Here is a 22,147-nt window from a genome sequence, read left to right on the forward strand (position 1 = left end):
TTAGAGTGGTCTTGAAAATGGAGGAAGGGCATGGTCTCCCCAAAACCCATGGGCTGAAATTCCTGACCACAGTCTAAATAAAAAAGAAGACAGAATATGCCAGATCACTCACTCTGATGGATTTTTAGGCCACACATACCAGCTGTGCAGCCATGATGGCATGGTGCTGCAGAGGCCCCACAGACCCACCAGCGAGGGGCCCTTGCCATGTGCCACGTACTGTGCCTAGTGCTCTACAGACATTATCTCAGTTAATCCTCAAGCCACCTTGTGAAGCAGATTTAATTATTTCCTCTATCAAGAGTTTCGTTCAGGGCAAAGCAACCAGTAGGTGGTGGTGCTGAGATTCAAATGCAGATACATTCAACATCAAAGCCTATCTATCCTCTTTCCACTATATTGGATTGCCTCTCTGAAGAGACCCTGCCCCAAGGAGCTTACACTTTGTGGAAACAAGATATCAAGCCACCAAATAAGAGTTCTGGAAGGCTCTTTGCAGATCATCTGGTTTAGTTTTACAAATGTGGAATTGGAGGGCTGGAAGATTTTAGTTAAGGTTAACCAATGGTTATTCTTCATCTTTTGTATGGGAGATATTAGGTGAGGACTTGGGATAGACACAGTGATGGTAAGGAGCCGCATTCAGAATAACATACCCAAGGTCACAGCATGAATTGGTGGCAGAGCAATTAATCACATCCTATCTCATGGCCACTCATTGCCCTGACTTTCTAATTGAATCATTTATTGTTATTAAACACTTGTCATGACTTAACAAAATAAACATTCATTTTTACTACATATGTGAATGGTGGGCAGTAATTGCTATCTCAGAAAAAGTTCAATAATAGATGTCTTATGCTCCATGTTCAAGCTGGCTCTGCCACCAGTTCATGGTGTGACCTTGGGTAGGTCATTCTGAATGCAGTTCCTTAAAGACTGTTCAAACAAGATATCTAGCAAAGTCAATGGGATCAGTCAAGGCCTTGAACCAGTGAGGGACAAGGGCTGTTGTGGGTGGAGGGAGTCTCTGAGAAGGGTGGGGAAGAAGACAGAGTAGAGGAGGAGCCCACCCCAGGTTTAGTCATCCATAGCAGGGGGATAGAGCCAGAATTAGTGTATTTATCAGGGACAATTAACTGTTCACTCAGATGGAACAGAGAGTTCACACAGACTGGTTATATACATGGGATAGTCATGAGTAGAGCCAAACTGTGGAGTGTTTTGCCCAATCATATGCTGATAAATGCCTAACAACTGGGTCTCAAAACAAAACCCTAACTTCTAGTATTTTCCAATTTCAAGCCATGAACATGTCACTGAAATAAGAGTTGTGAAGAGATGCATATAGTTGACTCTTGTGAGACAATGAGAGCCAGCTCCAGCCCCAAAACTGGATAGAGATATATAGGGTGGCTTCTCTAAGCTCCTACCCAAACTTTGATGACCAAGACCCCTGAGAAATGGCTTATAACTATTTTCCTTATTCCCATGATTTCTTTGAAATGTCAACCTGAGACCCAGGGTTAAAAATTTACTGTCACTTCCTGGTGTGTGGTGTACCTAGTTATCCAAAAGCTCTCCCACTATGAAACGGGGCTCTTAAAAATATATTTTTTAAAAAATTGGAAATGAGTAAGGGTAGTAACTCCTTTAGCATATCTGTCCCACCTCAAAGCCAATTAAATGAATTTAGAACTGGATCAGTGAGCAGCAAGTTCAATAGAAGGACTGCTCCTAAAAGCAAGTACACATATCAGTATTTCCATCAGAGGCTAGCAAGATTTAAATGTTCAAAGACATAAGGTATTAAAATGATCAGATGTTGACTATAAAATAAATGGAATGTATATAGAAATAAAAGGTAGAATCACAAGAATGAGCAAACAACAAAAGAGCGTCAAAAATGACCAGGCAAATTCTAAAAGGAACCAGATAGAACTTTAAGAAATACAATCTATCATTGTAGAAATTTAAAACTCAATGAATGGACTAAACAGCAGATTATACACTGCAGAGGAAAGACTTGAAGAATTGGAATACTGAGCTGGAAAAATTAGTTAGAGTACCACAAAGTGACAGACATAGAAATATGAGAGAATAAGAGAATGATTAAAAAAATAAAACCTAACATAGGACTATTTGAAATCTCAGAGGAAAGAACAGAGACAATAAAGAGGCAACATTTGAAAAGAATAGCTGAGAATTTTCAGACCTGATGTAAAAACTGAAATCGAAAGGACTGTGTACATCAAACAGAAAACAAAAGAAAATAAATCCATACCTAGCAACATTATAGTTAAACTCTAAAGTACCAAAGACAAAGAAGTCTTAAAAAATAGCCAGAGAGAAAAGATAGATCGCCTACAAAACAAGAAACAAATAGTAATTAGACTGACAACATACTTCTCAAAACAACATGGAGCAGGGGAGGTTGGGGGGGCGGGTAAGAGATCATCCAAAGAACTTGTATGCATATAAGCATAGCCAATGGACACAGACCATAGGGGCATGAAGGCAGGCTGCGAGAGGTCAATGGGGGGAAAGGGGGACATATGTAATACTTTCAACAATAAAGAATTTAAAACAAAATAAAACAACAATGGAAGTCAGTGTCCAATAGAATATTATCTACAGAGAGCTGAGGGGAAATAAAATAGTTGTGTACCCAGGAAAATTGCATTTCAAGAATTAGGTTAGTGCTTGCTTTGGCAGCACATATACTAAAATTGGGACAATACAGAGAAGATTAGCATAGCCCCTGCACAAGGATGACATGAATATTTGTGAAGCATTCTATATTAAAAAAAAAAAAAATGAGGGAAAAAGATTCAGGTAAAACAAAGCAAAAAACAACAAAAACAAAACAAATAAATACCAGCAAACCTTTTTAAATGGAATTTCTAAAGGATATACTTATGAATTAAGGAAAATGACCTCTGAAGGGACAGCTCAATGTAAGAAGTAATAGGAACAAATAAATCAGTTAACATTAAGCAACCATAAACATTTTCTATTTAAAATAATGATGAAGTTTTAATTGTGAGAATAAAAAAAGGACAACTGAAAACTGAAAAAAATAATGCTAGATTTGACAGAATGATTGAAATTAGGGTTCATATTAGTAGAGGAAGGTTAAAATGTTGACTTACGTTAGAATTTGTTAGGTGGACATAAAGTCTCAAGGTAGCCATTATAAAAATATAAAAATATAAGTGTGTGTATAAACAATAAGGAAAAAAAAAACAGACAGAAGCATAAAATGGACAAACAAAAGCACATCGAGGATAGAAATGATACATAAGTATGTCGAATAGAGATAAGTGCCAAAAAATGAGTTGTGCTTCTCACACTGAATGTCAAAGTGCTGTATGTGTCTCTAAGTGCTTACTCCCAATTTCTGTATCTACCTTGTCTGGACCAGTGACAATTTGCAAACTATTTGTCTGTGGACCCACTTTGAATACCACTGTCCTAGACAGTGTGTCGGGATACATGTACAAAAATCAGTTCATAGGAATGCTGTTCTAATAATAAAAGAAGTGGAAACTGTCCAAATGATCACTGAGAAGAGAATAAGTAAAAAAAAAAGTTATATATGTATATCCATACAATGGATTATTAATTAGAGAAAATGGAAGATCGTGGATGATCTTTCAATGGATGCTAGAAGCATAATGTTGAGTGAAGGGGAAAACATCAAATGACACCACTGACACCACATGCAGTATGCCATCATTTTTATGAAGCTGAAAAAGAAGCAAAGCCAGAAGAATGGCTTCCTGTTTCTGCAAGTTGGGAGAGGTGGGAGGGTGGAATAGTGGGCACACCCTGTAGATGCAATGGTTTTGATATTGTTCTAGGTTAGTGGTCGGCAGACTCATTAGTCAACTGAGCCAAATATCAACAGTACAACGATTGAAATTTCTTTTGAGAGCCAAATTTTTTAAACTTAAACTTCTTCTAATGCTACTTCTTCAAAATAGACTCGCCCAGGCCGTGGTATTTTGTGGAAGAGCCACGCTCAAGGGGCCAAAGAGCTGCATGTGGCTCGTGAGCCGCAGTTTGCCGACCATGGTTCTAGATCAACAATCTTAGCCTTTCCCACTTCCTACCTTATTCCATTAGTGGTGAAACAGGCCCAATCCTTCTCTCTTCTCTAGTCTCTGCCCTCTCTTTCTTCTTCATTTCATAGGCAACCTTTTTAAAAGAGTTGTCTACACACTTATCTCCACTCCCCACACTCAGGGCATTCTCTGGGCACTGCAGTGAGTGTGAAATTCAATACTCACTTGCCAGTGCTTGTCTGCTTGACCTCTGGGCTGCATTTAGTCTCCTCTTTTCAGTAGAGTCTTCTTCCCTAGACTCCGAACCTTCTCCGGGCCACTGCAGCATTTGCACAACTCCTGTTTCCACTTATACAATGACTCCAAATTTAATAGCTCTGGCCTACTCCCCAATGCCCAGCTTCTTCCTCAACACCTTTCCCCAAATGCCCCTCAGGGACCTCAGGTTCATCATCTGGACCCAGGTGGGAGGTACCCTCTTTCAGACCAGACTCAGAGGAATGTGCATTCGCTCTCTGCCTTATTCTCCATCACCTTCCAGTGTTGACCTGACTGGCTTCCACCAGAGAGTTCTCAAGTAGGCCTCGTCACTAGGCTCATTTCCCCTTCTTGCATCTTCCTCTCCCCTCCCTCTATTTCCTTTTCCAGACATTCCTTTGTGTTTTCCCCCTCCTCACAATCAAGGCCTTTTTGTAAAAGGTTTCTACCAGGATAACAGGCAACTAACTTCCTCAAAATTCTTAGAGCTGGATTATCTCCTTTGCTCTGATTTTCCTTAGTGGGGATTCTGGATAGAGATATTTGGCACGAAATTCCCTAAAATTCCCTACAGTCATCTCTTTCATTTTCATACTTCTGCTGACTCTCCATATGGCTTCTTGCAGCTCCAGAGATTGTGAACTATGAGCCCTTGGGCCTGGAGGCTGACATGTGGTAAGTTGTGTAGGCCACCCAGGTGGTCTCAGGATCCTCTCAAAGGCAGAAGGCCTCAGACCCTGGCTCTGGCTGATATCCCTCTTGACCATAAAAACCCCTTTCTCCACACTCTCCTTTCAGAGCCTCTGGCTGCTCTAGGTGTGCTGGGTCTGAGGCCTGGGCAGCTGGAGGCAGCTAGGCCTAGAGCTGAGGCCGATAGAACATGGCAGAGGCAGAGAATAAGGGGAGAGCTGAAGCTGAGGTCCAGGATCCACCCCTGAAGCCTGCCACGGCCTTGATTGAGATAATATGTAGTAACAGCTCTTTCAGCCAGTCAACCAAGTGACACAGAGCCTTGTGTTGTAGCTCTGTGATGGGCCTGGGGATACCGCAGTGATTGATTGTCTGCACAGATAGGTCTTACTTCATTTGAACAGTGCTTTTCGTTGGCTGAGCCCCTTGATTAGTTGGTTTTCTAAAATACTCGCAGCAGTCCTGTGAGGTAGTTATCATTGTCCTCACTGTATGAGGAAGACTCAGAAGTGTTAAGGAACTTGCCCCAATTACAGCCTGCAAGTGCAGGAGTCTGATCCTGAACTTGGGTCCTCAGACTCAATGTCTAGAGAGTGATGACTCCATCTGTTCCCTGGGTGCTGCTGAAGAGTGGGATGGAGAGGACTGTGGGGCTCAAGATAGCATTCAAGGCTGCCATGGAGTGGCAAGAGGCCACTTCCCCTGAGAACCATGCGGGGTGTCCCTTGCTGGTCTGGGATTAGAGCCAGGAGGCCCTGACTTGATTGCTCTTTGTTTTGCAGGAGCATTGGCGTCATCACCTACATCCTGTGAGTATCCCTGATTCCCAGTGTCCCAGCTTAGACCTGGGGGAAGCAGGAGGGATGAGAGAGGACAAACAGACAGACAGATGGACATTGAGCACCCGCCATGAATCAATGTATTCGAGCCACACGGCAAACCTGAGGCTAAGCCCTCTGAGCTCCATTCCACACATTTGACCCTGGGGTTGGGGTTGGGCAGTAGAGCAGCCTGTGGCCCTCCACACTGTGCAGCCTGTGTCTGCGTCCCCACCGTGGCCGGGCCCACCTCTCTGCTTCACCCAGACCAGTTTGCTGTGAGAATGTCAGTTTTCACTCAGAAGCCTTGTGACAGCTCTCACGTCATTATGCCCTCCCTGATCCTGCCTCCTTCTCTCCCTTCCTCCCTTCTTTCCCCAGCTCTCACATTCTCCCTCCTCCTTGCTCCCTGGAGTCTCTCCTTTCTGCTCCTGAAGTTTTAAGTCGCTGAAGCAGAAGATTTCCTACACTGCTCTGTGTGTAATAGATCTGGCACTTTCCATCTCTGTGGCCTTGGCAGATTCTTAACTCTCTCTCTGGGCCTGTTTTTCTCATCAGAAAAGTAGGAATCACAAACTTCCCATCAGGGGTGTGCTGTGAGGGTTAAATGAGCTGACACGTGCAAATTTCCTGGCACCTAGTACACGGCTGCTTAGTGGTTGTTTATCCCATCAGTGCTTCCCTACCAGTTTCCCCTCACAGCACACCTGCAAAAGGCTATTTCTGCGGCACACTGGGTGAGAGTCAGCCCACAGCCAGACTCAACAGCTGAGGGATCATTCTCCCAACACCCCCATAAACTAGTTTTCTGACCAGCAGTGCTTGGATTGGGAGCTCTGTACAATGTGGGAGACCCCCTTGAGCTGCAGAGAGGGACTAAATCCTGACTGCACATAAGACCTTTTGATACCAACCATGGTCGAGGCCCTAGCCCAGATCTATTAAATTAGAATCACTAGGGGTGGGATCTGGGCACCAATTATTTTTAAAGCCCCAGAGGAATTTGATGCAAAGAGAGATAATTTGATGCATTGCTCTATAGTTCCAAATCAAAGCCAGAATAGTCAGACGCTGGCTCTTGAAACATTGATTTCTTCAGAACTCTGGTGCCACATTGAAATGTTAAAGAATTCCAGTGTGTACAGGGCACATCGACTTCTTGTAGCTCATTTGAGTTCCATACAATTTTTTGAGTGCCTGCTTTATGGTGGGCATGGTGCCAGGCCCTTGGGATAGTGACATGATGGAGAGTCTGCCCTGTTAGTCTGGAGCTCCCTGTGTTGGGGTGGGGTGGGGAATGACTCCAGATAGCTAACTCTTACCCAGTGGGACCAAGGTTATGGTGGAGGTATGAACACGCCTCTGTGAGACACAGATGGGAGAGGCAATGGTCTGCTGGGGCTTCAGAAGGTTTAATGGGCTTGGGGGAGGAAAAGGAGCTTGATTGATTGACTTGACTTGAGCTGGACTATACAGAGTGAGATTAATTCTGCAGGTATAAAGAAATGGAAGGAATCTTCTGCTAAGGAAGGAAACAGCATGTTAAATGTGGTGAAATGTACAAAGAATGTGTTAGGAAATAACTCGTGATGCCTTGCTCTGGAGTTTAGATGTGAGAGCAGCAATTTTCAACTGGTGTGCCACAAGCATTTTTAAAACATGCAATACCCGACTAGTCAGGGGCACTGACCTCCTCTCCATTAGGTTGTCAAATTAAAAAATTACAACAGCCAATACAATAAGAGCTGTCTGGTGTGACTAAACCAATCACATTTATAATTTTTAACAGGTCAGTACCTGAATTATACCTACTTTTTGTCAGATCAACAAAAAATGTATTTTTTGGTATGCTGCAGAATTTTAGTAATTAGTTTGTGTGCCATAAGGTGAGAAAGATTGAAATTCACTCCTATAGAAAATGGGTAGCCATAAAAGGTTCTTTGTGTTCTAACAACAAAGATAATAATGGCCACCAATTTCAGATGTTTACTAAGGGCCATGATTGTATGGATCATTTTATATACATATTTACTCTTCACAACAATCATGAGAGGTGGGGACTTAATTTTCTCCATTTTATAGACAAGAAAACTGTAGATCAGAGAAGTTGATAACTTACAATATCTAGGCTGAACCTAAGATTGAAACATCAAGTATTTTCCAGGGCACTATGCTAAGAAAACGGCAGTGTGGATGGAGATGACTTTCAAGAGATATTTGACCAACAAAACTTTCTGACCGGTTAGTTGAAGTGAGGAAATGGAAGGAGGAATCAGAGGTGACCCCTATGTTTCCAGCTTGGATACATTTGTGAAGTAACATCATTAATCCAGGCAGGGAGTTCAAGGATTGAGGTTCAGGCACAGTGACTTCTGGGAAAATGGCACCTCTAGGTAGAGGTTTCCCATAAGCAACTGGCATATGTGTTAGGGGACAATAGATTCAGGAGTCGCTACTTAAATGACACCTCCTTCTCAAATCTTTCAGGGGAACCTCACACCCACTTCTACAATAGTCCCTAATGGCCCGTCTGCTTCCACACCTGTCAGGCTCAAATTGCCCCCTTAGCCTAGAAGAGTTTCCATTGCCTTCTCTGATTGCTGACAACCTCTTCATTCTTCAAAACGCAACTGACACAAGTGTCCACTCTCCCATGAAGTCTGCACTAGGCCTCACCTTCCTCCTGTGCTCCCACAGTCCTTTGTCTTCCTTCTATTATATTCTACTTTTTCCTGCTGTGCTTCTCTCCCTTCCTCTTTCCAGTCTCCTGAAGATGCAGTTTCTGTCAAGTGCTTAGTCAGAGCTCCATAAAGTGCATTGAGTTGGACTCAGTTGAAAAGGCTGCTTGCTGACTGGCTGCCCAGAGGGGTCAGGCAGTGTTGCTGGGAGCCTCCCAACCCCATGCAATAGTATGAGTCAGGGTTCCCTGAATCCATCCCCCCCAATTCATCTACTTTTCTGTAGTCATGTGTTCTCTCTCTGTGTGTTCAGCCTAAGTGGAGCATCCCCTTTCCTGGGAGACACGAAGCAGGAGACACTGGCAAACATCACAGCGGTGAGTTACGACTTTGATGAGGAATTCTTCAGTCAAACCAGTGAGCTGGCCAAGGACTTCATTCGGAAGCTTCTGGTTAAAGAGACACGGTAAGAGGACAGAGGAAGGCACGGGCTTCTCGGGTACTGACCTATAGCCCTTCCACAAGACATGTCAGTCTGTCCCCACTTTGTCACGGGCTGTCACCTGTGCCATTGTGGTCTAACCTGGGCAGGTGCTGAGAAGTGTGGATGGGCATTCATCTTGTTTGCTCAAGCCTTTCTGCTTCTTTTCCTGCTGAAATGCAAATAACTGTATGTGGTGTGTGCAGTGTGTAGCTGTGTGTATGCAGTGTATGTGTGTGTCTGTGTGTGTGTTTGGAAGTCAGCCTGGGTTTCCCTATGTGCAATCTGTCCCAAAAGCACCTAGAACTAGAATTTGAAAAAGAAAGCAGCAGGTTTCAAACCAATTCAGGTGGGAGTTGGGGGAGGTGAGCTCAGAGAGGCCAAAAAGTGAGAGAATAGGAGACACAGTAATCATATCCCTTCTTCAGGACCCAGGCTGAGCTCTGTGGCTGTGGGGTCACAGCAGGAGATGGGCAGGGAATTGTAGGGAGTTAGGTGCTCGGAGTGTTGCCTACCAGGGGCAGGAGTAAGGTCTGCAGATTCTACAAGGTTATGGCTTCTTGGTCCTACAGACTTTGGAGAGAACCAGAGTGGGCCCTCTATAGTATGGGAGCCTAATTTCTCAGCTAAGGCAGTGCTAGGCCATTCACAGTACCTGGGTACTGTGAATGGCAGAGCTGAGAAGACTCTGGGAGGCAAACAGGAAAACAGAAACTAAAGGTTCAACAATGGAAAGTGGGAAGCTCAAAAGAGCACTTAGCACTCTCCTATAGTGTGGCGTTGGGTCCTCCCACATTGGGACCAAAGAAGAGGGTTATGTATTGTCACTCTACAGAGGGTAGAAAATTCAGCCAGTTCCCCATCCATGTCTGTGTCCCCCATTATTCTGGTTTGATGGCAGTGATAAAGAACTCCAAAATGCTAGTCTAAGAAGAGTAAGAATGAAGACCGTTGCTCTCAGCTTCTGTCCTCATGGATCACCTCTGTTTCTGGTCCTCATTGCAGGAAACGGCTCACAATCCAAGAGGCTCTCCGACACCCCTGGATCACGGTAAGGGCATGGCGATACGCTCCAGCGAGCAGGAAGGTCTCCGCTCTGTGGCCAGGGCTGGCTGGGGTGGCTTGAAATACTGACTCATGGACACAGACAAAAGCCCCAAGGTTCTGGGCCTCTTTCGATAGGTTTATGTTTTTATTTCATGGGTTTAGGTGACTCATAAAATGCAACCCTTAGTTGTAACCCGTTTTCTCTAGGGCCATCTTTGTCGGGTGATGTGTCACTCTTGTTCCCAGTTATAGAGGGAGATTGGTAACAATGAAAAATCTCAGCTTTGTCACCAGGGCTCCTCCTGACTTTTGGGGCTCTGAGTAAAGGAAGACACTAGGCTTCCTTTGGTCACCTTCCCCAGGCACCGTGAGACCTCAGAGAATGGGGCTCTGAGATGGAGGCCTGGTGGGAAGAGGCAGCCGCTCTCTTTGGGGAATTCCATTCCCTTTGGGGAGAACAGGGGCACAAAGGCGACTCGCTGCCTAACCTTCTTTGTAATTGCGCTTCCAGCTGCTGGTTTTCCAGGGGTTTTGTGGTCTAGTCACAGTAAAGTGCTATGAAAAGCCCTTGGGAGGGTGGGAATCAGGAGACTGGGACTCTGGCCCTACTAGTTCTGTTAACTGAGCAGATGTGTACTCAGGGACATAGTAGGACTTCTAATTCCCTTGAACTGTTTGTTAAATGAGAGAGCTGGCAAGGATGACCTGAGGGTACAGCGGAGGGGCAAAGGGGCAGGGCTGGAGTGCTCCAGAAAGGTCAGATTCCTGTGCTCACTGAAGGATGAGGAAGGCCAAGGGCCCTTCAGGTTTGGGGTGGGCTCAAGGCACAGAGCTAGGGAGTCTCTTGGGCTGCCTCCTTGCTCAGCTTTTGAGTGTTGCAAGGTCCAGGAGGCCAATTGGCCCTGAAGGCAAGAGTCCACTCAGCCTCCCACTGTGAGACCTGGCCTTGCGTGCTCCTGGCCTTGAGTAGATGCCTGCAAAGTGCTGCAGCCTGCCTGTCTGTGTGAGCGCCCCTAAATGCTATGCGTGTGAAGACTCTCTAATTCGGAGGGCCACCTGCCCTGAAGTGAGCATGCAGGCAGCACCCCTGTTCCTCGCCTTGTGATGGTCTGTAGGGGTGCTCATCCCACTGTGGTCCTCCACATGGCCTGACGCATGCAGTGAATGCCAGAGGCTGCTTGTGTTTCTTCTGCCTCCAGCTTGGACTGCCCTTTGGAGCAGCGGTCAAATTAACTCTGGCTCTTTTATCTAAACATCACCAGTCCAAAGGAGAAGTCAGAGCCCCAGAACAGCGGAAGACCGAGCCCACCCAGCTGAAGACCAAGCGCCTGAGAGAGTACACCCTCAAATGCCACTCAAGCATGCCTCCCAACAACACCTACGTCAACTTTGAGCGCTTTGCTCACGTGATGGAGGATGTGGCTTGTGTAGACCAGGGATGCCACGCCCTGGCAGGGGCCCATGACACCATCCAGGATGATGTGGAAGCTTTGGTTTCCATCTTCAATGAGAAGGAAGCTTGGTACCGAGAGGAGAGTGAGAGTGCCCGGCACGACCTGTCCCAGCTCAGGTACGAGTTCCGCAAAGTGGGGTCCCTGAAGAGGCTCCTGCGGAAGGACATCCAGACCACGGGGTCCAGCCTCAGAAGCGTGGCCAGGAGAATGGACCATCTGCAGGTGCAGTTTGAAGCTCTGAGGCAGGAGCTCTCAGCAGACCTACAATGGATCCAGGAGCTGGTGGGCAGCTGCCAGCTGGAGAGTGGGAGCACAGATGGCCTGGGCTCTGTGTTCTGCCGGGACGCCAGTGAGCCCCTAGCGGAGCTGCGCAGCAGATCAGGCAGCGAAGAAGTCTTGGCCGGCTTGGAGCTCTGAGCACCGGGATCCAGTCAGTGATGCCTCCTGGATGGCTTGCAGAAGCATGTTCCAACGACCCTGCTGGGCATCAGCTAGCATTATCCTGCAGGGATGTATGTCTGTAGCATAGACTTCCACCCTCTTCCCAGAATCCAGAATCACAGAGGTACTAGCGAGTTGTTCATTCTGCACCTCCTCTCACCAACCTGGTTTTCTGGGATGGGGGATTGGCAGGGCAGCCAAGCTGTTCAAACAAATGCGAATAAATACCCTTCAATGTGTCTTTCTCTGGAGGGAGGACAGCTGACTCTGGGGAAGTGCTTGGTAACTGATGTGTAATCATGGATTTGTGCACATTTCACCTCCCACCTATACGCCTTGGGGGATGCAGATCTTGGGTAATATTGAGCTAACCAGGGGTAATAGTAAGTCAGCTTGGTGCTTTCCTGCTTCAGAAGGAGGAATTTTAAATGCACAGAGAAAATATTACTTCTCATTTGCATTGACATCTCTTACCAAGCACTTATCTCTTTGATCCTTATGTCTTTGATCCCTAAAAGAACTGCAAGGCAGGAAAGTCGGTGGCATTATTATTGCTGTTACTATTATTTTCATTTATCTGATAAGGAAACTGACTCAAAGAGGGAAAACGATTTACTCAGGGTCATTCATAGCTGGTTGATACAGATGAAACCGAAACTCGGGATGCCTGACTCTAAGATGAGGTGTATGGGAAGAAATTTCGAGACTTTGATGTAAATATCCATCTTAATATTAAAGTTCAGACCCCAGTGGTAAAATAAGCAACCTCACATATTCCGCCAGGTATAGATGGAATGCCTCGTACCTTCAGATGATGGAGAAGTTTGTCCTAGAGGGTGTGGTCATGGCTCCTGTCCAGCCTGAGCCTGTCTGAAGCTCTGCCCACAGAGCAGGAGGAGAGCAGCATCTCACCCTTCTCCAGCTGTCTCCCTCTGGCTAAGGGCCTCAACCTTGTGTTGGGAATGAATACCAAATGGGACTTAGCAAGAAGGTTCCTTTTCTTACGTACTTAGGGCATCGGGTGCTGAAAGGTCAGAGAAACTCCATGAGGATTTTTGAAGAGGGTGGACATTAGGCCTGGAAAGCACAAAGTTCAGTGGTCCCCTCTTGACCCCAAGCTTTGAGCATACCCCCGAGGACTGTGTGATCTTACCACCCTTTTCCCAGAGGAGCCCCGTCATCCGGCTCATAGAGACAGAGCTTGAGTGTGGGCCCAGAACTGTGCTAGAAGCTTCGGGGGAAAAGATGTATCATTTCCAAGTGTCTTAATACACTTACAACATACCCTTGTCAGAGAAGCAGGATAAATGCTATTCCCAGATTGGAGATGAGGAAACAGAGAGGATGTGATTTGCCCAAGGGCATAATTGTGGCAAAAGTGGAGGTATCCCGAGAAGTCTGTTGCCTTTCTGCTTCCCCTAACTGCCCCAGGCTTCAGGAGTTTTCTCTCTGCTTCTGAAGGAGATGATATGCAGATTCAACTATCCACCCATTCTCACATAGTTTCTGAGCACCTACCAACTGCCATATATTTACTTGGTCTGGCACTGGAGATCCAAAGCTAAGAGAAAACAGGCATGTTTCTTGCCTTAACAAAGTTTGCAGTCCAGTGAAAGATTCCAACATTAATCAAGAACATTCTAGAAATGTAGAACTAAATCTGGGACATATGCTGGGAAGAAGTATGAATTACTGTAAGAGCCTGCAATGGGGGTTTGATCTAGTGGGGGAAGGCATCCATGAGGTGGTGATGCTGAGCTGAGATCAGCGAAGCACACCAGGGAGAAAGAATTGTTCCCTCATGCCATGGCTCTGTGGTAGGAGGGGGCATGGGAGCTCAAATTACATAGAAGGAAAGCTGGAGGGGAGAGAATAAGAGGATTGTGTAGATGTGACTGGAGAGGATGCAGGACCAGCCAGGCTTTGCCATATCACAGAGCTCTCCTTTATCCCAAGAGTCATGGGGAGCCATGATGGAGGCCAGGCTGGTCAATGGCCCGATGTGCTGGGGGGAAATGCCTAGTGAGCAGCACAGATGGGAAGTGATTTAGGATGAGACATGAGACTTTGATCTCATGAAACCATTTCTTCAAAAGTCGTACCTCCTTTTCTATTAGCATGCTGGATCATTTCAAATACATATAATGTAACAAACTTTTTTCATAAAATAGAAGAAACCATGTTTCTATCAAATATAAGACGCATCATTATTTTATGTACCAAAAATAAGAAAGATACCCCCCCCCCCCTCACACACACACACACACACACGAAGAGACACACCTATGCTAAGGGTAAGGGATAAGAAAGGAACAGCAAGAGAACATGAGTTTCAATCTTGACACTTGAGGCGAATGACAAACCCTGCTCTAAGAATAGAGCTCCGGGTGCTGGTCCTCAAGCTTTGTGAATTTGTGCAATCAGTGTGATCCCAAAGAACCTCAAGCAGAGACTCTAGGTCAGACAGCCTGAGGCTGGTGGCCCCAATGGCTGACGGACCTGACGGCTGGCAGAAGCAGCGTGAACACCTGCCTTCACTTCAGACCGACAGTTATGTTATGATGCCATTGATTGGGAGATAAGTCCTGACTTCAGAGATCCAAAAATGAGCATCTTGGAATCCACAGAAGATGGCAAAGCTGTTCCAATGCCCTGCCTGGAAGAATTGGGACAAATGACCCATCTATCATCTCTCCAAGGATGCCTTGTCCCAGGATGTGAAGTACTCATTTGGCATAAGACACTGCTCCAATTAAAGGGTCCTTTGGCCATGTCAACAGACCTTGACCTCACACAGCCAGGTTTCCTAAGGAAAGGAAGCCCCGATGGAGCAACTCAGGGGAAACTTTCTTGTGGACATCGAAATAATATACAATAAAGAGTAAGACATTGATGATTATTTGAATTAGGGAGACTGGGAAGAGGGAGGGATAAGGGGTTATTTTAGAATTCTGGCAGTAGCCACCATGCAGGTCCTCAGAGGTGAACCACCAGACACCCTTACAGCATCTCACAGGGCAGAACCTGTCTGAAGGTAACCCAGCTAGTCGGAACCGTAGGAGGTTTTCCTCACAGGAGTGGAGTTGTACTCTTTATGTTCAAGTCCGGTCATTGGTAATGATTTTTCACTTAGACACATTATAAACAGACCCTTTTTTGTACTAAGAAGATCCAAGACAAAGAGCAGTGAACTGAGAAATGCCCCCCAAGTGTTTCCGGGAAATCAGAGAAAACTTACCTTCCCCGCCACTTGGCCAGTCCAACATGCTTCACCTTTTGGCTTCAGAACCCAAGGAGACCCAGCCAGGGGGCCTGCTGAACTTCTCCCCACGCACCCACAGCTGGAATTTTAGCAACCCCAATTTTAGGGGTCCAGGGCAGGGTGGGGCTGACGGTCCCTAGGTATCCGAGTGTCCCTGGCACTGGTACTTAGAGGGAGAAAGGCCTGGGGCACTGCTTTGTGGGCAGACCCCTCTTCTGTCAGAGTTTTCATTCATGAGGCTGTGCTCTGTGCAAATGCCATCCTGGACTCTTGGGGCAGGGAGGGTGAGTGTGTGACATCTTCCTGAATAACAGTCCCCAGGGAAGCTGGAGTCGGCTCCTGGGGAAGGTGGCAGCCTGTCCCTGCTCTGAAGGGCATGCACATGGCACACAAAGGGGGTTACCACTGATTCTGTGATGCAGGCGGCTGGCCTTGAAGGGGTGTGAGGGATAATAATGACAGGAGAAGCCAGAGTCTCCTCCATGCACCCGCTCCCAGCACTGCCCACGCTCCTCTACAGGTGATTATGGACATGGAGGCGTCCCACCTCACTCCATCACATGGTGCAGTCAGCCCCTTGGGAGGTAGCTTTGTTCCCAGATACCATCCTTGCTGCAAATGTCTATGGAACTGAATGGCCTTTTCTCCTTTGTCTGTGAAACTCTTGGCCTGTGGAGAAGGCTCTGCCCTGGAGCAGAGACCCAGCAGTGGGCATATTTGAGGAGCAGAAGGGGCCAGTTTCAGTGGAACAAACACTGATTCTGCTCCGCTCTGAAGGGAGGTGGCAGATAAGAGGAAGACAACTCCTGAATAAAAGATTCCATTTCTGGGATAAATAGGGACCTAGCTAACCGAGAGATGGGACAGGCCATGGTGAGTGATAAAATAAAGGTACCCGATATTCCAGAAAACAGGAGAGAGATGAATTCTGATTGAGAAAAGTTGAGAGAGGAGGCCCAGGGCAGAAACATTCTCAACACCTTCCCCTCCCCCACCCCAAACTGAGTAGAATTTGATAAGGTGGGGATAAATCCGGATTGGGGTCAGGAACTTGGACTGGGAAGTGGAGATTAAAGAGAAGATTACAGAGATTAAAAAGAGTTTTTGTTTTTAACTTTTTGTGATGGAAATTTTTCAAAACCTGCAAAAAGTATTAAGAATGGTATAGTGAATTCTATGTACCTATTACCCAGCTTCAACAGTGAGCAAGTTGTGGCCAGTTGTGTCTCATTCATCTCCACCATTACTTTTTCTGGAGCATTTTAAAAGACAATTCAGACTTACTTAACTCACAAATTCTTCAGCTTGAATCTCTGATAAGGACTTTTCCTATTAATATTACTACCGTGTCATTATCACACCTGACAGAATCAGGATGAATTCCTCAATATCCTCTGGCTGCACATTCCGTACTCATGTCCCCACTTTTCTCACAGATGATCTGTTATCGTTGGTTTGTTCAGATCAGGACCCAAACAACGTCCACACGTGGCATTTGGTTGTTGTGTCTATCCAGTCCCATCTTCCTTGAAGTACAGAAGGGGGAGCTTTGGAAGCTCTTTCTGGGGATGGAAAATGGCTGAAGACTGAAGGCCCTGGAGAGTGGATCAGAAGTGAGAGTTTCCATGCTGAGACCTAACTGGGAAAAGGGAGACCAGATCAGGCAAAGAAAAGGGCATTCTTGGCTCTTTCCATTGCCTTTGTTTTCTTCAGGGACAACCTGCAGGGACACATAATTTCTGCAGCTCTCCCCACCTGTTTACAAGGAGACAGAGATCAGGCACCTCTTAGCTTCACACACCGCTCCTTTCAGGAGCTGAGTCTAGGCCAGTGGTCGGCAAACTCATTAGTCAACAGAGCCAAATATCAACAGTACAACGATTGAAATGTCTTTTGAGAGCAAAATTTTTTATTTATTTTTTATTTTTTTTAAATATATTTTATTGATTTTTTTTTTGCCCCCCTCTCTCCCTCCCACACATCCCCTCCCTCCCCAGAGTTTTATGTCCATTGGTTGTACTTATATGCATGTGTAAAAGTCCTTCGGTTGATCTATTATCTCCCCCAGATCTTCCTCCCCTCCCTGCTGTAATTTGACAGTCTGCTTGTTGATATACTGTCTCTATATCTATCTTTTGGTTCATAAGTTTATAATGTTCTTTATTATCCACAAATGAGTGAGGTCATGTGGTGTTTCTCTTTCATTGATTGGCTTATTTCACTCAGCATGATGTTCTCCAATTCCATCCAGGTTGCTGCAAATGATGAGAATTCCTTCTTTTTTATGGCAGCATAGTACTCCATTGTGTAGATGTACCATAGTTTTTGGATCCAATCATCTGCTGACGGGCACCTAGGCTGTCTCCATATTCTGGCTATTGTAGATTGTGCTGCTATGAACATAGGGGTGCAAATATCCTTTCTGATTGGTGTTTCTAGTTTCTTGGGATATATTCCTAGTAGTGGGATTACTGGGTCAAATGGGAGTTCCATTTTCAGTTTTTTGAGGAAACTCCACACTGTTCTCCACAGTGGTTGCACCAGTCTGCATTCCCACCAGCAGTGCACGAGGGTTCCTTTTTCTCCGCAACCTCGCCAACACTTGTCGTTTGTTGATTTGTTGAAGTTGGCCATTCTGACAGATGTGAGATGGTACCGCATTGTTGTTTTGATTTGCATCTCTCGGACAATTAGTGACTTTGAGCATGTTTTCATGTGCCTTTTGGCCTTCCTTCTGTCTTCTTTTGAAAATGTTCTATTTAGGTCCATTGCCCATTTTTTAATTGGATTATTCATCTTCCTTTTATTTAGTTGTATAAGCTGTTTGTAGATGTTGGAGATTAAACCTTTATCAGTGGTATCATTTGCAAATATGTTCTCCCACACAGTGGGCTTTCTTGTTGTTTTGTTGTTGGTTTCTTTTGCTGTAAAAAAAGCTTTTTATTTTGATGTAGTCCCATTTGTTTATTTTCTCTTTAGCTTCCATTGCCCTAGGGGCAGTATTGGTGAAGGAGTTCTTTTGGCATACGTCTGAGATTTTGTTGCCTGTGGATGCTTCTAGTATTTTTATGGTTTCCCGTCTGATGTTTAAGTCCTGTATCCATTTTGAGTTTATTTTTGTGAATGGTGTAAGTTGGTGATCTAGTTTCATTCTTTTGCATGTGTCTGTCCAATTTTCCCAACACCATTTATTGAAGAAACTGTCTTGACTCCATTGTATATTCGTGCCTCCTTTGTCAAATATTAATTGAGCATAGTGATTTGGGTTGATATCTGGGTTTTCGATTCGATTCCATTGATCTATATGTCTGTTCTTGTGCCAGTACCAGGCTGTTTTGAGAACAGTGGCTTTGTAATATAGTTTGAAGTCTGGTATTGAGATCCCTCCTACTTTACTCTTCTTTCTCAGGATTGCTGTGGCTATTCGGGGTCTTTTATTGTTCCAAATGAACTTTTGGAGAGTTCTTTCTAGGTCGGTGAAATATGTCGTTGGTATTTTAATGGGGAGTGCATTGAACCTATAGATTGCTTTAGGAAGTATGGACATTTTGATGATGTTGATTCTACCAATCCATGAACATGGTATGTTCTTCCATCTCCTTACATCTTCCTCTATCTCTCTTTTCAGTGTCGTGTAGTTTTCTGCATATAGGTCCTTTACTTCCTTAGTTAAATTTATTCCTAGGGATCTTAATTTTTTTGGTGCGATGGTAAATGGAATTGCTTTTTTAGTCTCTGTTTCTGCAGTTTCACTGTTGATGTATAGAAATGCCATGGATTTCTTGGCATTAATTTTGTATCCTGCTACATTGCCAAATTCATTTATTAAGTCAATTAGTTTTTTAATGGAGTCTTTTGGTTTTTTTATATACAATATCATGTCATCTGCAAATAAGGATAACTTTACTTCTTCTTTTCCAATTTGGATGCCTTTTATTTCTTCCTCTTGTCTAATTGCAATGGCTAGTACTTCCAGTACTATGTCAAACAGGAGTGGCAAGAGTGGGCATCCCTGTCTTGTTCCTGTTCTTAGAGGGAATGGTTTTAGTTTCTGACCATTGAGTATAATGTTGGCTGTGGGTTTATCATATATAGCTTTTATTATGTTGAGGTATGATCCTTGTACTCCCACCTTGTTGAGAGTTTTTATCAGAAAAGGGTGTTGGATTTTATCGAATGCTTTTTCTGCATCAATTGATATGACTTATATGATTTTTATCTTTCAATTTGTTTATGTGATGCATCACGTTTATTGATTTGCAGATATTGTATCATCCTTGCATTCCTGGAATAAATCCTACTTGGTCATGGTGTATGATCTTTGTGATGTTCTTCTGGAGTCGATTTGCTAGAATTTTGTTGATGATTTTGGCATCTATGTTCATGAGGGATATTGGCCTGTAATTCTCTTTCATTGAGTTGTCTTTATCTGGTTTTGGTATTAGGGTGATGCTGGCTTGATAGAAGGAGTTTGGAAGTTTTCCTTCCTCTTAGATTTTTTGGAATAGTCTGAGGAGGATAGTTTTTAGTTCTTCCTTGAATGTTTGGTAAAACTCTCCTGTGAAGCCATCTGGCCCTGGGCTTTTGTTTGCTGGAAGAGAGCAAAATTTTTTAAACTTAAACTTCTTCAAAATAGACTCGCCCAGGCCGTGATATTTTGTGAAAGAGCCACATTCAAGGGGCCAAAGAGCCACATGTGGCTTGCGAGCCGCAGTTTGCCGACCACGGGTCTAGATAGAGTCTAGGCTTCAGCCAGGAAACCAGCCAGCAAAAGGCAGAGGTGAAGGGGCTGCCTATAGAGAGATCGGTGAAAGGGGGCTGGGGGTAGAGTAACAGACCTGGGCAGGAGAGGGAAGTGGGCGCTCGGGTTTCCCTGGTTTTCAGTGGCGGATGGGGCTGGAGAAATGACACAGATGGAGGTTTGAAAACTTGCAATCTGTTTGCAGTTTCTAGAGGAGGCCTGGTATTTAAAAAAAAAAAATCTTCCGGAGTGCCTCCTCTGAAAAGCCAGGGTTCTTTTTTATACCTGTAGGGTGGCTGCTGCTTCATCTCCCTGCTCTATGGATGGGGTGCTGACCTAGGTCACCCCACTGGACTTTGTCAAAGGCATTAGCGCCTGCAAAACAAAACCTGACTTTGGCCACAGCATTCTGTCTTCTTGTCTCCCTGACATTTTTCTGAGACACAAAACATGCTCCTAGGAGCCTGGTCAGAATTGCCCAGACTCTCTGGTATCCCTGGGGACTACTGGCCGGACGAAGGCGGGCACTGTCTGTTTGCAGAGAGATGGGGGTGGGGGTCAGGCAGAACCTAGCTCCACCCCCCTCATACTCTCAGTTTATCAGAAGTGTTAGTGCCATGTTCCTTCTGGGAACAGATTTCACTGCAGAATTTGCACCTCTGATTTTCAAGGCTTAGGTGAGAGTCAGCATTTGGTGAGCTCTCTTAGCAACCAAGGAGGCCATTGATTAGGAAGGGCCAGGCTGATAGATTTACAGCCCTGGTGGCCTCCTCCTCAGAGTGCATGCTGTTTTGTGTAGCATATAGACAGGGCCCTAGAAGGAATTGCATCACCTCCCAGGAATGGCCTCTGTGAGTGATCCCACCTGATATTTTAGTTGGGCCTCTCTGCTGTTGCTGGCACTGCTAGACCAGTTGGAAGATGGGATTCTCATAAACAGGATTCCCCTAGCCTGCATGGTGACTTCCAGCCGTGGGGTTTAAGCATCTCTCTCCTGGCAGTGGTGCCGATCAGTAGGTGGGTAGACTCCTCCTTCCTCATCAAACTCTCAAAATGGAGTGTGAGTGTCCACTGCAAGGGTTAGGTCCAAAGATGAATTGCAGGCATCAGTGAAGTTAGAGGTAGACATATTCTGTGGATTGGGGAGGCAGAAAATCACATTGGAAAGGAGACACTAGTTGCTGGGAGATGCAGGAGAGGGGAACTAACAAAACAAACAAACAAACAAACAAAAAAAAACCCCGTACAATTGCAGAATAAAATGACAGTGACACATGCTGGGAAAAGTAGGACCCAGGCACAGTGAGTTGTGTGGAGCAGCTGGGTGGTATTTTATATAAGATTAGAGGACCGGTGCACAAAATTCATGCACTTGGTGGGGGTGGGGGGGTGTTGTCTGTCAGCCTGGCCTGCGCCTTCTCTCAGTCCAGGATCCTTTGTTCCTTACCGCCTGTCTGCTCACTGGGCTCACTGCACCTTAGTGCTGCCACGGAGGCAGGAGAGGCTTCCACCACTGCCCACTGCACTTGCCAGCCATGAGCCCAGCTTCTGGCTGAGCAGCATTCCCCGTGTGGGAGTGCACTGACCACCAGGGGGAGACTCCTGCATTGAGCATCTGCCCCCTGATGGTCAGTGCATATCACAGTGACCAGGCATTCTGGTTGTTCTGCTGTAACAGTCCCTTAGGCTTTTATTATGTAGATGACTAAGAAAGGCCTCTCTGAGGAGGTGACATTTAAGCAAAGTGACAAAGTGAATATGAAGGAGCCAGGGCAAAACCCTGAGACCATGGGTTCCTGGGACTAGCAAGCAGACCTGTGTAATGGGAGCCATAGCGATAGGAAAGAGAGAGGGAGGAAATCAGGTTGGAGAAGGACCCAGGTGGTTCAGGCCTTGGGGGTCTTGGTGAACATGTTGAGTTCCATTAAGAGAGCCAGGAAGCTGCTGGAAGGCTTTGATACCAGGAATGGGCAGGCTCTGCTCTCTTCTGCATCTCCCTTCCAGGTGAGTCCTCGGCCCAGGGCTGGGCTTGCAAGTGTGGCAGAGGAGGTGAAGGCAATTAAGGAAGGAGTGGCAGAGCTGGCCCGATGTTCCCCTCGGTGCCCTATGCTCTTCTCTTCCCTCTCCATCTTTCTTTCTCCTCCCCCTCCCTTCTGTCCTCCTATGCTCTTTGATCTAAACCACTATTTTCCAATTTGGGAGGCGGGGGT

At 45.5% G+C, this 22,147-nt stretch overlaps 1 protein-coding gene and 1 non-coding gene across 7 annotated transcripts in view; both read left to right on the forward strand.

Annotated features, from left to right (window-relative positions):
* Positions 1-22,147, forward strand: part of DAPK2 (death associated protein kinase 2) — a 112,051-nt gene that overhangs the window by 84,135 nt on the left and 5,769 nt on the right. For 3 of the 6 annotated variants that reach the window (XM_036439455.2, XM_036439449.2, XM_045581706.1), the window contains exons 6-10: positions 4,952-5,000; positions 5,798-5,824; positions 8,825-8,977; positions 9,998-10,043; positions 11,302-12,172. In XM_036439455.2, the coding sequence (XP_036295348.1) occupies positions 4,952-5,000; positions 5,798-5,824; positions 8,825-8,977; positions 9,998-10,043; positions 11,302-11,910 (884 nt within the window). In that variant the 3' untranslated portion in view covers positions 11,911-12,172. Of the gene's footprint in view, positions 1-4,951; positions 5,001-5,797; positions 5,825-8,824; positions 8,978-9,997; positions 10,044-11,301; positions 12,173-22,147 lie in introns of those variants that run through there. The other 3 variants (XM_045581710.1, XM_036439462.2, XM_045581714.1) reach the window with 3 other exon arrangements.
* LOC118709831 lies at positions 2,700-2,806 on the forward strand. Its single transcript, XR_004985154.1, has one exon. It is a non-coding gene; the product is annotated as a U6 spliceosomal RNA (small nuclear RNA).

This window comes from Pipistrellus kuhlii, unplaced genomic scaffold, assembly GCF_014108245.1.
Source record: "Pipistrellus kuhlii isolate mPipKuh1 unplaced genomic scaffold, mPipKuh1.p scaffold_m20_p_1, whole genome shotgun sequence".
In the NCBI taxonomy this organism is placed as follows: domain Eukaryota; kingdom Metazoa; phylum Chordata; class Mammalia; order Chiroptera; family Vespertilionidae; genus Pipistrellus; species Pipistrellus kuhlii.